At 40.9% G+C, this 14,033-nt stretch overlaps 1 protein-coding gene across 1 annotated transcript in view; it reads left to right on the top strand.

Annotated features, from left to right (window-relative positions):
* gpd2 (glycerol-3-phosphate dehydrogenase 2 (mitochondrial)) overlaps positions 1-12,882 on the top strand; it is a 145,665-nt gene extending 132,783 nt beyond the window's left edge. Inside the window, exons 11-18 of the mRNA XM_078228334.1 lie at positions 1,612-1,746; positions 2,887-3,065; positions 4,353-4,484; positions 6,292-6,450; positions 7,074-7,183; positions 7,291-7,369; positions 7,708-7,806; positions 11,377-12,882. Of these exons, the coding sequence (XP_078084460.1) occupies positions 1,612-1,746; positions 2,887-3,065; positions 4,353-4,484; positions 6,292-6,450; positions 7,074-7,183; positions 7,291-7,369; positions 7,708-7,806; positions 11,377-11,499 (1,016 nt within the window). The 3' untranslated portion in view covers positions 11,500-12,882. The remainder of the gene's footprint in view (positions 1-1,611; positions 1,747-2,886; positions 3,066-4,352; positions 4,485-6,291; positions 6,451-7,073; positions 7,184-7,290; positions 7,370-7,707; positions 7,807-11,376) is intronic.
* The last annotated feature ends 1,151 nt before the right edge of the window (positions 12,883-14,033 follow it).

Below are 14,033 nucleotides of genomic sequence, written 5' to 3'. Positions count from 1 at the left end.
AGAGTCAACTGTTTAGTGTGAGAGTGGAGTCAGAGGTCAGCTAGCTCAAGGAAGGTTTGTACATTCCTGCTATAAAGGACATTGGTGAATTAGATGAATTTTGGAATAGCCCAACAGTTTTCCACAAAGGAAACTGACCCAGATTATAATCAGAGAAAAATTGACACCAAGCCAAAGTAGGAGACATGAGGATGGATGACTAAAAGCTTGGTCAAGTAGTTAGGTTTTAAGTAGGGGCTTAAAGAGGTGAAAGAGTGACCAGTAGAGTGGTTTAGAGAGGGAATTCTAGAGCTTAAGGCCTGGAAGGCTGAAGTCATCGGCATCAAAGGTAGAATGAAAGAAGTGGGGAATGCGTATGAGCCAGCTTTGGAGGAAGGCAGGGTTATTCGAGGCTGGGGGTGGAGACAGAGAGAGGGGGAGAAAAAGCCATGGAGTGGTTTGAACTCCGGGATGACAATTTTCAAATCAAAGATGTTCCTGGACCAGGAAATAATGTAGTCCAATAAACACTGAAGTGAGGGGTGACTGGAACTTGGTATAGATTAGCAAATGGGTAGCAGAGTTTTTGGTGAGTTCTATCAAGGGTGAAAGGTGGGAATCTGAGCAGCTAGAAGAGCAATGAGTAGAAGTCAATAGAAGCATGGGCGAAAAGTTCAGCAGAAAATAAGCTGCTGGTGGAGTCGGATAGAATTAGGCAGACCTCTGGTTCAGCCAGAAATCAGAAGAGTTTCTGACAGAGGGTAAAGAGGGTGGTCTTGGTTTCCCCAATGTTCAATTCAAATTACCAGATTTATTGAACCCAGTTTCACAACTTGAGAGCTCTTGTCACCTCGAGGGTGATCTAGTTTCCTGATTTGTAAGTGTTCATGTATTCTAATATTCAGGCACCTTGGCTGATGTTACAGAGATTCATTGTGGTTTCTTAAGCCCTCAGTGGTTGATCATGGTCATCAAAACAATTTGTTCCCCAGCATAAAATGCATAATAGCACAAATCTGTATCTTAAATAGCAGTGACTCTGACCAATTGACCCTGAACTGCATAGGATTCTCTACAACTTTGAAATCAAACAATTTAGAAAATTTTTTATTCGATGCTCTGGAATACTGCCAGATACTGATTTAATCTATCTTTTTATTTGAACATTCTAGCAGCTATCTTATGCAATACCCTTTATCTTTATATCCGAAAACCAAACATTTTCTCAATGGACCCTAATGTGAGCCAACATGAACCTCACCAGTCTTTTGCATGGGAAGTCTGTGACCCCAGCTGAGTTTACTTTATTAACATACAAATTAACTGCCATGTAATATTATATCACAGGTATAACAAGTGTTAACAGGTAAGAAGTAGGGTTTGTGAAAGTTTGCAAATGGAGAAACAACCTAATATTTCTAGACCATAGCTAGCCTAGGTTTGGGCTATCATACTGTAAGGAGATCCTAGGCTTACTGTGTATGCGGTAGATCTGAAAATATCTGAGTACCGAAACACATTCGGCCCCAAGGGAGTTCAGATAAAGAACACACAACATGCTGCCAACCTTGATTGCTGTCAATATGGAGATTTTATAGTTAACCTGTGGTCATGATCTGTTGCTATGTATAGTGAGAAGAGGAGATGTGCTTGCAGCCTGGAGTGGCATTCGACCACTGGTGTCTGATCCCAATTCAAAGGCAACCCAGTCGATTTCCCGCAATCATGTTGTGACTGTGACTGACAGCAGGCTGGTGACTATTGCAGGTATTATTATTTGAAGTCAATAAATATGAATTCTTCAAACCAGTTTGTATTAACATTGTTGAACTACACAGCATGTCTCACTATTCCTTTCTCCCCCTGTACTTATCTAGCCTCTCCTTAAATTTGTCTAATACATAGCATATAGGTCTTTTTTTTGCTCTGTTGGCTAGTTTATTTTAGTTTATTCCTTATTATGGACAAAGTGCTTTTATTTTTCTTTTATAGTTTGCAATATATTTAAAGTGCCAGATATAGGGGAATACTTCTGATCACCCAATCCAAATGCAGAATTATCTGTGTATGGAATCTTTTCTTAAAGTTTTTTAAAGTTTATTTATTAGTGTCACAAGTAGGCTTACATTAACACTGCAATGAAGTTACTGTGAAAATCCCCTAGTCGCCACACTCCAGCGCTTGTTCGGGTACACTGAGGGCGAATTTAGCACGGCCAATGCACCTAACCAGCACGTCTTTCAGACTGTTGGAGGAAACCAGAGGACCCGGAGGAAACCCATGCAGACACGGGGAGAACGTGCAGACTCCTCACAGACACTGACCCAAGCCAGGAATTGAACTTGGGTCCCTGGCGCTGTGAGGCAGCAGTGCTAGGCGCTGTGAGGCAGCAGTGCTAGCCACTGTGCCACCATGCTGCCCACTATCTGCTGTTTCCTCAAGTTATACACTGGCCTGCGAGCATAACAAAATACTTCATCTTGAGACAGTTTAAGAAAAAGGGTAAATATGCGCAGAGTGATTTTGTTAGTTCTGTCGGAGACTAGGTTAGAGGAACTTAGAGTGCACCTCTGTATGTATCTGTTGTTTTGTTTTCTGAGAGGAAAAATGAAAGTGAAAAGTGGGAGGTCTGTGCCATGAATTAGTAAGGTTTGGATTTTTTGGAAGCATGGGCCTGGAGATTTATCAGAAAGATGGAGAAGAAAGGAAGGATGGCTAGAAGTCGAATGAATATTAAGAGTACAGTGGAAAAGGAGTCATGATAGGTTTTTAATTACCTTAAGAGAAAGGCTTTTGAAATGAGAAGGATGCCACCTGATATTGCCTGAAGGCCTGAATAGTGAGAAAAGTAGGAACCTTGTTGTCTGTGATAAAATTGAGTTTTCAGGTGTAAAATGTATTTTATAGGTGGTAAATGGACCACTTATCGTAAAATGGCAGAAGACACAATAAATGCTGCGGTCAAAGCTTGTAACCTGAATTCAGCAAAACCGTGCAACACAGTTGGACTCCAACTAGAAGGGTCCCATGCGTGGAGTCCTACTCTTTACATTACATTGGTGCAATATTATGGTCTAGGAACTGAGGTAAGCAATGTCAAATGTTTAATGGATCAAAACTTTTATTTGGTTCTAAACAAAGGAGCCACATTTTGAACGGTGAAGCACGTGAATCCATTTCTTTTGTTTTTGAAGTGGGCTATTGATTTTGAAAGTACAGTGGAGCCCCGATTTAACGCGCCCCGATTTAGCGCGAATTCGCATATAACGCGATGGTGTCATTGGACCCTTTTTTTTCCCGCTAATAGTTGGCAAATTTAGCGCAACCCCGCTTTTTTCACGACCCCGCTTTTATGGACCCCAACCATCGTGTTATAACGGGGCTCCACTGTATCATATTTTTATGTAATATTTAAGCTTTTCTTAAGTATCTTAATTTGGAATTCTTGAATAATTTGATAATTCACCTATTTTAGCTGTCTTAGACATATCTGGCGCTAAGTACTTTTAGCCAAGTAGCCATCAAATTCTATCCAACACAAAAGCTATATTCATGACTAGGGGTAATAACCTTTCATTGTATGACCTATGCTTTGGTTGACATCCGACTCTTAGACCTTTTTCCCATTAACTCTGAGGTGCTTCAAGGCTGTGTTCCTTCTTCATATCATTTGACCTTCTCCAGATCATATTCAACCCTCCTCCCTTTATATGTTGCTGATTCAGTTCCACATTCATCACCTTTCTTCAGGTAACATGCTGTCTTATACGCAGATCTTCCTTCCTCTTGCTTTAAACTGCTCAATTCACTTCACCAAAATCTTCTCCTTGGGCACGAGTTCCCCACCACCAAAAAAGTTGGTAGGGAATACAACCCTGCCAGTCACAGCAGCTCCATAGCAATTTAACCTCCAGCGAAGGGGCAGATATCTGGCAAAATTAGTGTCTTGTTTCTTTTTTTTTCTTTGACTTTTGCTCTTGGGACTTCCTACCCTGGGAGCAAAGATCAGGAAAACCAGCCCGACTGTGTTGAGGTATGTGCAGGCCATGCAAAGGTTGGCTTCTTTAAGTTACCACGTGCTTTACTTGCATAAAAAGAAAAAACACTATACAATTAAATAAATCTCCAGTACACTCCCAAAAATAGATGGTACAAACTAGATGGGTTACAAGTGTGAATGTTAATACTTATCGAGAATTAGAATTCTATTTGAAAATTCAGTAAGGAGGAAGCTCCTAAACCATAGCGCATTAGGTAGAATGTCCTACATGCTTGAGGTCTGAATGTGAAGAAATTTTACTAATACAATGTAGTTAACAGAGAAATAATAGCTGTGCATTTAACAGATTTTTATTGATGCTGTTGCTCTTTAGGTTGCTCGCCACCTTTGTTCTACTTATGGAGACAAAGCTTTACAGGTTGCTAGGTTGGCTCAAGTTACTGGAAGGAGGTGGCCTATAGTTGGCAAGCGTTTGGTGGCTGAGTTCCCATATATTGAAGCAGAGGTATGAAACCGTAGTATTATTCTGCTAATGCTATTGATGAATACAACTGAAATAAACCTTGACAGCTTTTACAATAATTGAAGTATGTGATATTACAAACTGCTGAAAATCTCGATGAGCTTCGGTATTGAAGTGGAGATACTCTGAAGTTAGCGGACCAGAATTTGGGGACATTAATCAGAGGCACCAGAGTGACACCCATTCTAGATTCCAGTGGCATTGGCTGCTGGCAGAAAATGCGTATCGAGATAACTGACATGGTGCTGCAGAAAGTTTGCCATTTATATCAGTTCAGTTAGGCTCAGAGAAAATGATACCATTTGGCAAACCTGGAACATGGTTGAGTTCACAGGTTTTGAAGCCCAGTTTCTCTCTGAACTTCAGCTTTGACTGAACAATTAGAAAAAGCGTTTCTCATCCATGGCACTAAACAAAATTCCAATTGTCAAGAGATAATGGCATCATGAAGCTTGATTTTAGCCATATTTTTTGTGCTGCTCTTTGATCTGGGGCACACTTTCAGTAGAGAGGGGTATATCCCATAGTGTAAGATCCTGTAGGCCCTGAGTGATGTCACCCCAACAAATCTTACGGCAGAATTTTATAATCCACCCCGGCAGATTTGCAGTTGGAGGGGCCCATAAAATTCTGCAGGTGTCCTTGCTGCCACTTACCTGCCAGTGATCTTTAAGGGAAGGCCAGGGGTGGCCTACTTGCCCTTACCTCAATTGAGGCCTGTATATGCCAATTCACAACAACTTCCCACCCAGCTGCAGTTTCTAGGCCAGCGGGAGGAGATCTGGAACGGGGCGATGCCGGACAGGTTGGCTTGCTTGGGCCTTGGACGGAAAGGGGCAGCAAACCTCCATCCTAGGCCTGTTTTGCAATCAGGCCCCTCACCCTGCAAGGTTGGTGCACACTCCCTCCCACCTCAGCATTTGCAGCATGGCCCCCCAACTCCGGGGGCCTCTTTTCCTGTCCCCACCAAGAGACTGCTGGCTATTCACTCAGAGGTTTTTAAATCTTTGAATTCTCTACCCCAGAGAGTTATGGATGCTCCATCTTGTTTTTATTTAAGGCTGAGATAGATATTTGGTCTGTAAGGGAATCAAGGGATATGAGGAGCAGATGGGAAAGTGGAGGTGAAGCCCAAGATCAGCCATGATCCTATTCGTTGGTGGAGCAGATTCTATGGGCCATGTGGTCTTCTTCTTCCCCAGTTTCTTATGTCTGTAAAGAGCAGCTAATGTACCTTCGTTATTCTTGGTGCAATTGTTGAACATCTTCCTGTATTGGAGGTTCAAGTCCGTGACAGAGTTATCCGCCTCCCTCAACAAAATATTTCTATTCTTGGCGAGTTTCCAGATGTGACCCCAAACATGCTTTGCAATTGTAAAGATATGAAGGTCTGGCTCTATCTAGTTCGATGCTGGATTCTTCAATTTGGCTGCCATCCTTTTCACCCAAATTGTTTTCTTCCTTGCAGTCCCGTTCTTTTCATAGTCTCTTACTGCATGCATCAGGTCAAAGTCACCCTCAATTACCCCTTCCACCCCCACTCCTTTCCCCCTCCCCCTCCCCCCCCAGCTGTCCCAACCCTCAAGTCCATGTGTGTTCCAATCCTCCTCTCTTTTGTGGCTGGATTCCAAGCCTGACACTAATTCCTCGTATGTACCCAACGGACTGTAGCACCTCGCCTCACCCAAACCAGTCTTCAGTTGATTGACAGATGAAGCTGTGAGAAAATAAGCATTTTAGTTTTTAATGTCTCGGAAATGTAAAAAAGAAATTTGTACATTTGACATAGGTGAGATACGCTGTGAAAGAATATGCATGCACAGCCATTGACATCATCGCTCGCCGTACACGTCTTGCATTCGTAAATGTGCAGGCTGCTGAAGAGGCGCTTCCACGCATTGTGGAAATAATGGCCTCAGAATTGAACTGGACTGAGAAGCGGATGCAGGTAAGCTGCTTTGTACTTATTTTTAACTAAATTTTATTTCACTAGATGACTCTCTGTAGCCGAATGAAACGTTGATGATTTCAGATGACACTTTGCAGGATTCCTTTGCACTGTTCCTTCATTATTTACTGCGAGCCTGAATATAATAAATGCATCTGCACAGACCAAACATCTGCCCTTCTTAGTATTTGCTGCAAAGAAGACTCGGTTTTATTGAATGAATTATGGATTTGAAAATAAATGAGAAAGCTTATATCAATAAAAATTTAATAATAGTTTTTATTTTATTCAAAATGTGTCTAATGCATTGAATCAGGTGATCTGAGTGGGATTTCAGAATGGAATGCAGCAATTAGGAATTTACTGATTCACTTTTGTTTCTTTGAATTGAATGATCTTGTATGGAAATAAAGATTCTATAATTTGCAACCGCCCCCGCCCCATTAAACTACACCATGGATTTTAAACAGACACTTGAATTACATAGTGTAGATTGCTTTTATTACAATTGTTAATAATGTAAAGTAATAAATATAACTTCTGCCATAATTTAAGTCTTATTAATTATCACTACATATTTAATTCCTAACACTCCGAACTTGATTCTTCTTGCATATATTTAGGCTGAATTAAAGGCTGTTCAGCAGTTTCTGTACCAAGAAATGGGTTACAAGACTCGATTTGATCAACTAACAAACACAGAAATAAACCTTTCGCCTTCAGATGTGGATAGGTAAAAATATCATTCTCTCTACTTTTTCCTTTTCTCCTGCACACCTCCCTATTTACTTAGATTTAAAAATCCTTTATTGCTTCAACTTGGTATACTTGCTTTTTCAGGTACACAAAAAGGTTTCAGAAATTTGATGAGGATCAGAAGGGTTTTATTACAATGATTGATGTTCAGCGTGTGTTAGAGGTAAAATCATCCTTTACTGCCACAGATGAACTTCGTCCATCTCGCCATTTAAAAGCAGAATTATTTACAGGAGACTGGAAGCAGTACATATTTTATCATTTGTTTCAGCACAACTGTAACTGCTGTGCATTTGGCTTCCTGTTTAGTTAATTCATAAATTTTGTGAAACTTCTAGCTGTTAATACAGACCTCTCATAATAAATATTTAGCCACGGTGGAAACATTTAACACTGGCAGAGGAGCCCTTGCAATAAGACTTTATATTTACTGCAAAGTAGCTTTTATGAGTTTGTAATGCATTTTAAAACTAGTTGTTTTTTTGTTCGTCTTCCATCTAGAGTGTTGGTTATCAGGTCGATGAACAGACTATCCATGAAATCTTACATGAAGTTGACATTAACAAGAATGGGCAGGTAGAACTAATTGAGTTCTTGCAGGTGGGTATCTATCTTTCTCATAAGCTTTAAAGAGAATGATGGTGTAATTTGGAAATCATTTAAATTGTTTAGATTATCCACTAAGATTCCCTCTTTGAATAAAGAGGACTGTTCAGTCTTTTGGCATTAATTTAATTTGTGTGTAAAATAAAATTGAGGTTCTTGATCTGCTTATTTAACTTTGTCCCCAAGAGCATTTTGAGTTTATTTTTCCTCTGAAAGTAGAGTTTGTTTTTGTAGATCTTGTCCTGGGTAGGTATTTCAAATATCTGCCAGGTCTTTCCTCTGTGGTGACAGTGATGAATGCAGAACATGAGATAAATTAATGCTAGGGATTTTGGTCAATGTCAGGTCTTTCCTCACTGTGTCAAGTTAAACAAACAAGATCAAGGCAAAGGAAATGGTAATTGTCCTTCCTGAGATGAGCTGTAGATAACTGCATTGTGGTAGCAGATTGGAGATTTTTAAAATCTTCTTTGTCTGCCGTGACAATTGTTTAATAAATGTTTATTTCAATGTAATGACAGTGAGTGCCTCAAAATGTGTAAATAAACTGCTTTAATTTCTTTCCTCTGCCAGACAGTTATACAGATCGTAAGAATGTAATAATTAAACTGTAGTTTCAATAAATAGAAATTGATGTATACAGTCATACGATGATATCCATGTGTTAAAATCAGAGGACTGTTAATGCTCAGTGTAAACCTGAGGCATTAATTATTTCTCCAAGTCCAATACTAATCTAATCTTAATGGTCCCAAAATCACAGATTCCACACCAGGAGTACAGAGCTAGAATATTTTACTTTGTATCTCTTCAGGATTGATGAAGAGATTTAATGGTTGATGTTTAGTTTCACTGAACATCCTGTAGCAAAATATATGGTGTTGTGCCATGATTGTAGTTATTTTAATAGATACCTATAGTACAAAAAGTACTATAACCGTATTCAGAACAGAGAAACTGGACAAATCGTGGAAATCTATGAGTTAGTTGCAGTGAGAAAAATACTGATACAAACCATGCCTAACAATGCAGAGAGGCAGGTATTTCCAGTGTAGAACTTTACTGTATTTATCAACTGCAAATCCATTTTAGGTGATTCAGAGCTTTTAGTCTGAGGGGGGGGGGGGATAACTTGTTTAAATTGCTTACGTACAGCACCATTAAACAAACTAATACTTAATACAATGCTGGATGAAGAACAACTGATTTTTTTGTGGTTTCAGGAAGAAATGGACCCTATCAGTATAAATCCATAGTTGACAGAGTTTGCCTCATCTTTTGAAAGTGAAGACTCGTTCAGTAGGACAGCAAGTGTTAGTGAAGAATTGCTCTGTGAAAAAGCTCAAAAATCTCATTTCAGCAACAGTTTTTAGGAGATATACAAGCATTACTCCAAAAATCATGTCCACACCCATTAATCGGAGTAAAATACTCTTATTCAAATACCACTGTTTGCTTTTTTTTTACTCATTCGTGGGACATGAGCATCACTGGCTGGCCAGCATGTATTGCCCATACCTAGTTGCCCTTGAGAAGGTGGTGAGCTGCCTTCTTGAATCGCTGCAGTCTATGTGCTGTGGCTTGACCCACAATGCCGTTAGGGAGGGAATTTCAGGATTTTGACCCAGCAACTGCGAAGGAACGGCGATATATTTCCAAGTCAGGATGGTGAGTGGGTTGGAGGGGAACTTGCAAGTGGTGGTGTGCCCATGTATCTGCTGCACTTGTCCTTCTAGATGGAAGGGGTCATAGGTTTGGAAGGTGCTACCTAAGGATCTTTGGTGAATTTGAACCTAGAACTTTATACAACAATGAAAAAAATAAAGATAATATTCACCTTCATCATCTGAGTGGTATTCTAGCTGAGTGAATCTCCTGTTTGATACACTGATAGAGATCACAGGCCTGCTGGACAAGGTGAAAATGCCCCCAGTATCAATGGTTTCCATGTTACAGGGCATGCTGCCCTGTTGTAAGTGAGCAGTATATTCTGTTATATGATGCTACTGAAAGACCTGGGTCTTTCATGCCATCTTCAGTTTCATGATTGCAAAAACCCTTTCTGCCCTTTATTCTAAGGGAGATGGAGTATAAAAGAAGGAAGATATTTCTAAAACTGTAGAGAGCATTGGTGAGACCGCACCTAGAGTATAGTGCTAAAGTTTTGGTCTCCTTGCTTCAGAAGGGATATTGCATTGGAAGCAATTGAGAGGAGGATGACTAGGCTCATTCTTAGATGATGGGTTGGCTTATGAAGAAAGGTTGAGCAGGTTTGGTTAACATTCATTGGAGTGGAGAAGACGGAGAAGTGATTTGATTGAAACATATAGCATTGTGAGGGATTTTGACAGGGTAGATGCTGATGGGATGTTTCTCCTCTTCAAGAAATATAGAAGCAGGGAGCACAGTTTAAAATGAGAGGTCTCATTTGAGACAGAGATGAATAAGAATTTCTTTTATGAAGCGGTCATAAGAATTATCTTACATTGAGAGGAATGGAGGCTGCTTCATTGAATATATTCATGGCTGGGTTCCAGCTTTTTGATCTACAAGAAAGTTGAGGGTTTAGGGGGCAGGCAAGAAAATGGAGTTAAGGCCAAAATCAGATCAGCTATGATTTTATTGAATAGTGGAGGAGTCATGATGGGCCATTTGGCCTACTCCTACTCCTATTTCTTATGAACTGATTGGGCAGGGCTAACAATACAATTTGAAATCTTGTATCCTTGCTGAAATAATGGGGGCGATTCTCCCAAAAGTCTGAATTAGCGAGGGAAAAATCCAGACTGTTTTCTCAATCCAACTTCACACTCGAATCGCCCCACTCTGTGCAATGCAGAGGTCACAACCGTGAATCTCATTAAAAGCTGGGGGGGTGGGGGGATGCCTGTTCACGCCAGAGTCTGACAACTCTGGAACTCTGCGCATGTGCAGTGACCCCGATCTGTCAGTCTCCCGTTTGCTGGCCAGCCCGGGACCTCCGCAGTGTTGCCCTCCAGCTCCCCCTCCCCCTCGCCAGGCCTGATCGCGGCCCCCCCCCAAGCATTCCCGGGCCAGCCCCGACCAACCCCCAACCAGGAGCACTCCGATGTCCAGCCCCCCCCCCAACACCCAGCGGTGGCGATCCCCACACCACCCCCACCCCCCAGCTGCCCCGATCGGTGGCCTCTCTCCAGCCCCGACCGATCCTGTCTGCAGGGTGGCAGCGGGACCACCCACCTCCACCGATTGCCCCTAGGCCCCGCTCACAAAAGCTTTAAATTACTTACCTCTCTTCTCGCCGGTTTCCAGCATGGTCCTGACTGCGCCTGTTCTCCATCTGTGGGAGACGCGCATTCATCGGCAACAGATGCATTGGGAAAGCATGCGCAAATCCCGCAAAATGGCCAACACGTGATTCTCTCATCCTGACGCGCCAAAAAACGTGCGCGTCGGGATGGGAGAATCGCCCCAATATGTGTGCGGTAGAACCGCATTGCATAAATCGTCTATTGATGTGTTAACAAACTATATGATCAATGGAAATTTCTTTCTAAAGTTTCCTTCAATTGCTTTTCTTTCTAGTTGATGAGTGCAATCCGAAAAGGTTCAGTGTCTGGAAGCAGATTGGCTATCTTGATGAAAACTGCGGAAGAGAATCTGAGAGGAGATCCCATTCCTGTTCACCGCAGTGGAGGAGGCTTGTGAGTCTTGCTCACCAAATCCAGTATTGGCCAAATGAGAAAGCAAGATTTCCACTTACTGCTACCATTGCTGGTCCAAAGCTTGGTGCTGCAGGACTTTTCTTTTGCACTGTTTGAGCTTTACTCCTGTTGAACTTCTCAGATGCATGAAATTCTGTCACCTCCTTCTCAAAGTCTTTGCTTTGGACATTGTGCTTCACAGCAATTTGATTGTTGCATTATATTAGTAAATTATTCAAATATAACATATCTTTATATCTGGTGTAAATTTTGATAACTAAAATAATTGTGAAATCTTTTGTATTTCAACAAATGAGATTAATGCGAAATAGAATAATGGATCATAGTAAAATGTTTATCCTCCATCCAGCTTGGGAAGAGAGTAATTTTATCTATGTGTGCCAAAATGGTGGATGTAAAATAACTCAAAAATGTATAAATGAGTTTCATGCTTTATGGGCAATGTCTTTGGTGGATAAGTACTTTTCATAATGCTCCCAGGAAGTTGTAGTTTTGGTGTGATACAATCTATTTTAATTTTCCATTCAGCTGTTCATTACAAAAATCTGATAACCCAATGGCTTCAAATACTTCATATTGTGATCGAAGGTTTGGCAAGTAACTTATTCTCTCATCCCATTACGGGTCTTATCAAAGAAGAACGTATTGATGTTATTCATGTGCCTCACCTAGAAATCTTCAAATATTTATACCTTATTTTAATAAAACAATGATCAGGTTTGATGCTAATACAGTGAGTAATTGCCCATTTCATCATGTTTAATAGTAGGTTTACTGGGAAGCACTGATTTTTCTGACTGAAAGGGCCAGATTTTCACCGCTGGCTTGGGAAACATGAGTCGAGCCGTTTCCTGACTTTGCGTTCCAAAAGTCTGAGTGAACCCGCATGCACATGTTATTTTCACCCTGTGAAATCAGGGGTAGGCTGAAGTCACGGCCATTGCAGGCCCAGGATGGGAACAGAGGCAGGTGGATGCTAGGTTGGCGTGTGAAAGACCCATCGCCATTCACTGGGACATCGACCCAGTTCTGTGGATGACTACTCGGCCCCCAAACCCTCACCACCCACTCCCCATGCACCCTCTGTACTCCCTCATATCTCTCTTTCCCCCTCTATACTTCCCATCCCTCCCACAACTTCTCATACTCCCCATTCCCCCTTCCATTTCCACTGTTGATGGAATTCATGAGCTCTATAATGACACTGGGAAGTCATTGAAATGCTCATGGACTAAAAGAAAATCCATTTAAACTCCACTTAAATAGATTTTCACCTCTTAGAATCTCATAAAACTGTCAGTCAAGCACAGATATTGGAACTCCCCTCAAAACATACCCTGTGCTTTCAAAGGCTCCTAAATTTGTCAAAAGAAATAAATAAAATTCAGAAACCTCTTCAAATAGTTCAATCCTACTATCCATATATAACACTATCAATCAAACAAAGCTCTCAGTCCTCCTCACAGACATGTTAACAATACCAGTTGAGCTAAATCCATTAATGAATTTTGGAACTCAGCCATACTTTCATAATGAAATTTCACTGCACAACTAAATAAACAAACCCTCCAGATCTGTACAATTAGTCTTTGAAGTTGCCTGACCAGATGACCAGCTTTCTCCTCAATTTTTTTTCAAAGAACTTAATAGGTAAAGTTTCAGTAAAATAAATCTCTCATATTTTCAGCTACTCCAAAGACTCGACAGATGTATGGACTTTAAGTCAATGTAAAACCAAAGGGCAGTGTCCAGATGACACATTCAAATCTGATTTCCAATACCGTTGATTGCAGAAGAGCACTTTATCCACTTGAATGAAATTCTCTTACTGTATGTGAACAATTATGCAATGCTGGTCAATTTAATGATCTCTTACCTTTTAAGGACAGAGCCAAATGATCAATCACTATTATAAACATACTTAAATTATCATACAGCAATATAGTATGATACTTGAAGTTGGCAAGAGGTTTTAAACTTCCCTGTCAAAATGTTTTCAACTCCAGGCTTTTCTCAAAACTCATGAACTGACTGACCTGACAAGTTTTGCACAGGCTTCATGAAGTATCCACCTCACTGATAATGTCCAGCTTTGGAGAATTCACAATTGATCAGGCATTTAAAAGGCTTAACCTGACATCACTTTGGGTGTCCGGTGAGCACAAGTCATGATTCTGGCGTCAATCAAAATGGGGGGGGGGCGATGGGAATTGAGTCTGAAATTTGAATTTAAGGTTTCCCGTTTGCTTTCATTTTCAGATGCCTGATGTGGATTTGCCTAGTGTCAGGTCGGCAAAGTCCAGCACTATATCTGGAAACACTATTTTGATGCCACATCATAGAATAGAATAGAATCATAGAATCTCTACTGTACAGAAGAGGCCATTTGGCCCATCGAGTCTGCACCCACTCTCTGACAGAGAATCATACCCACGTCCTATCCCCATAACCCTGCATATTTTCCGTGGCTAATCCATCTAGCCTACACATCTTGAGACATTAAGGGGCAATTGAGCA

The sequence above is a fragment of the Mustelus asterias genome, chromosome 14, assembly GCF_964213995.1.
Source record: "Mustelus asterias chromosome 14, sMusAst1.hap1.1, whole genome shotgun sequence".
In the NCBI taxonomy this organism is placed as follows: Eukaryota; Metazoa; Chordata; class Chondrichthyes; order Carcharhiniformes; family Triakidae; genus Mustelus; species Mustelus asterias.
This window is presented reverse-complemented; position numbering and strand designations above follow the sequence as displayed.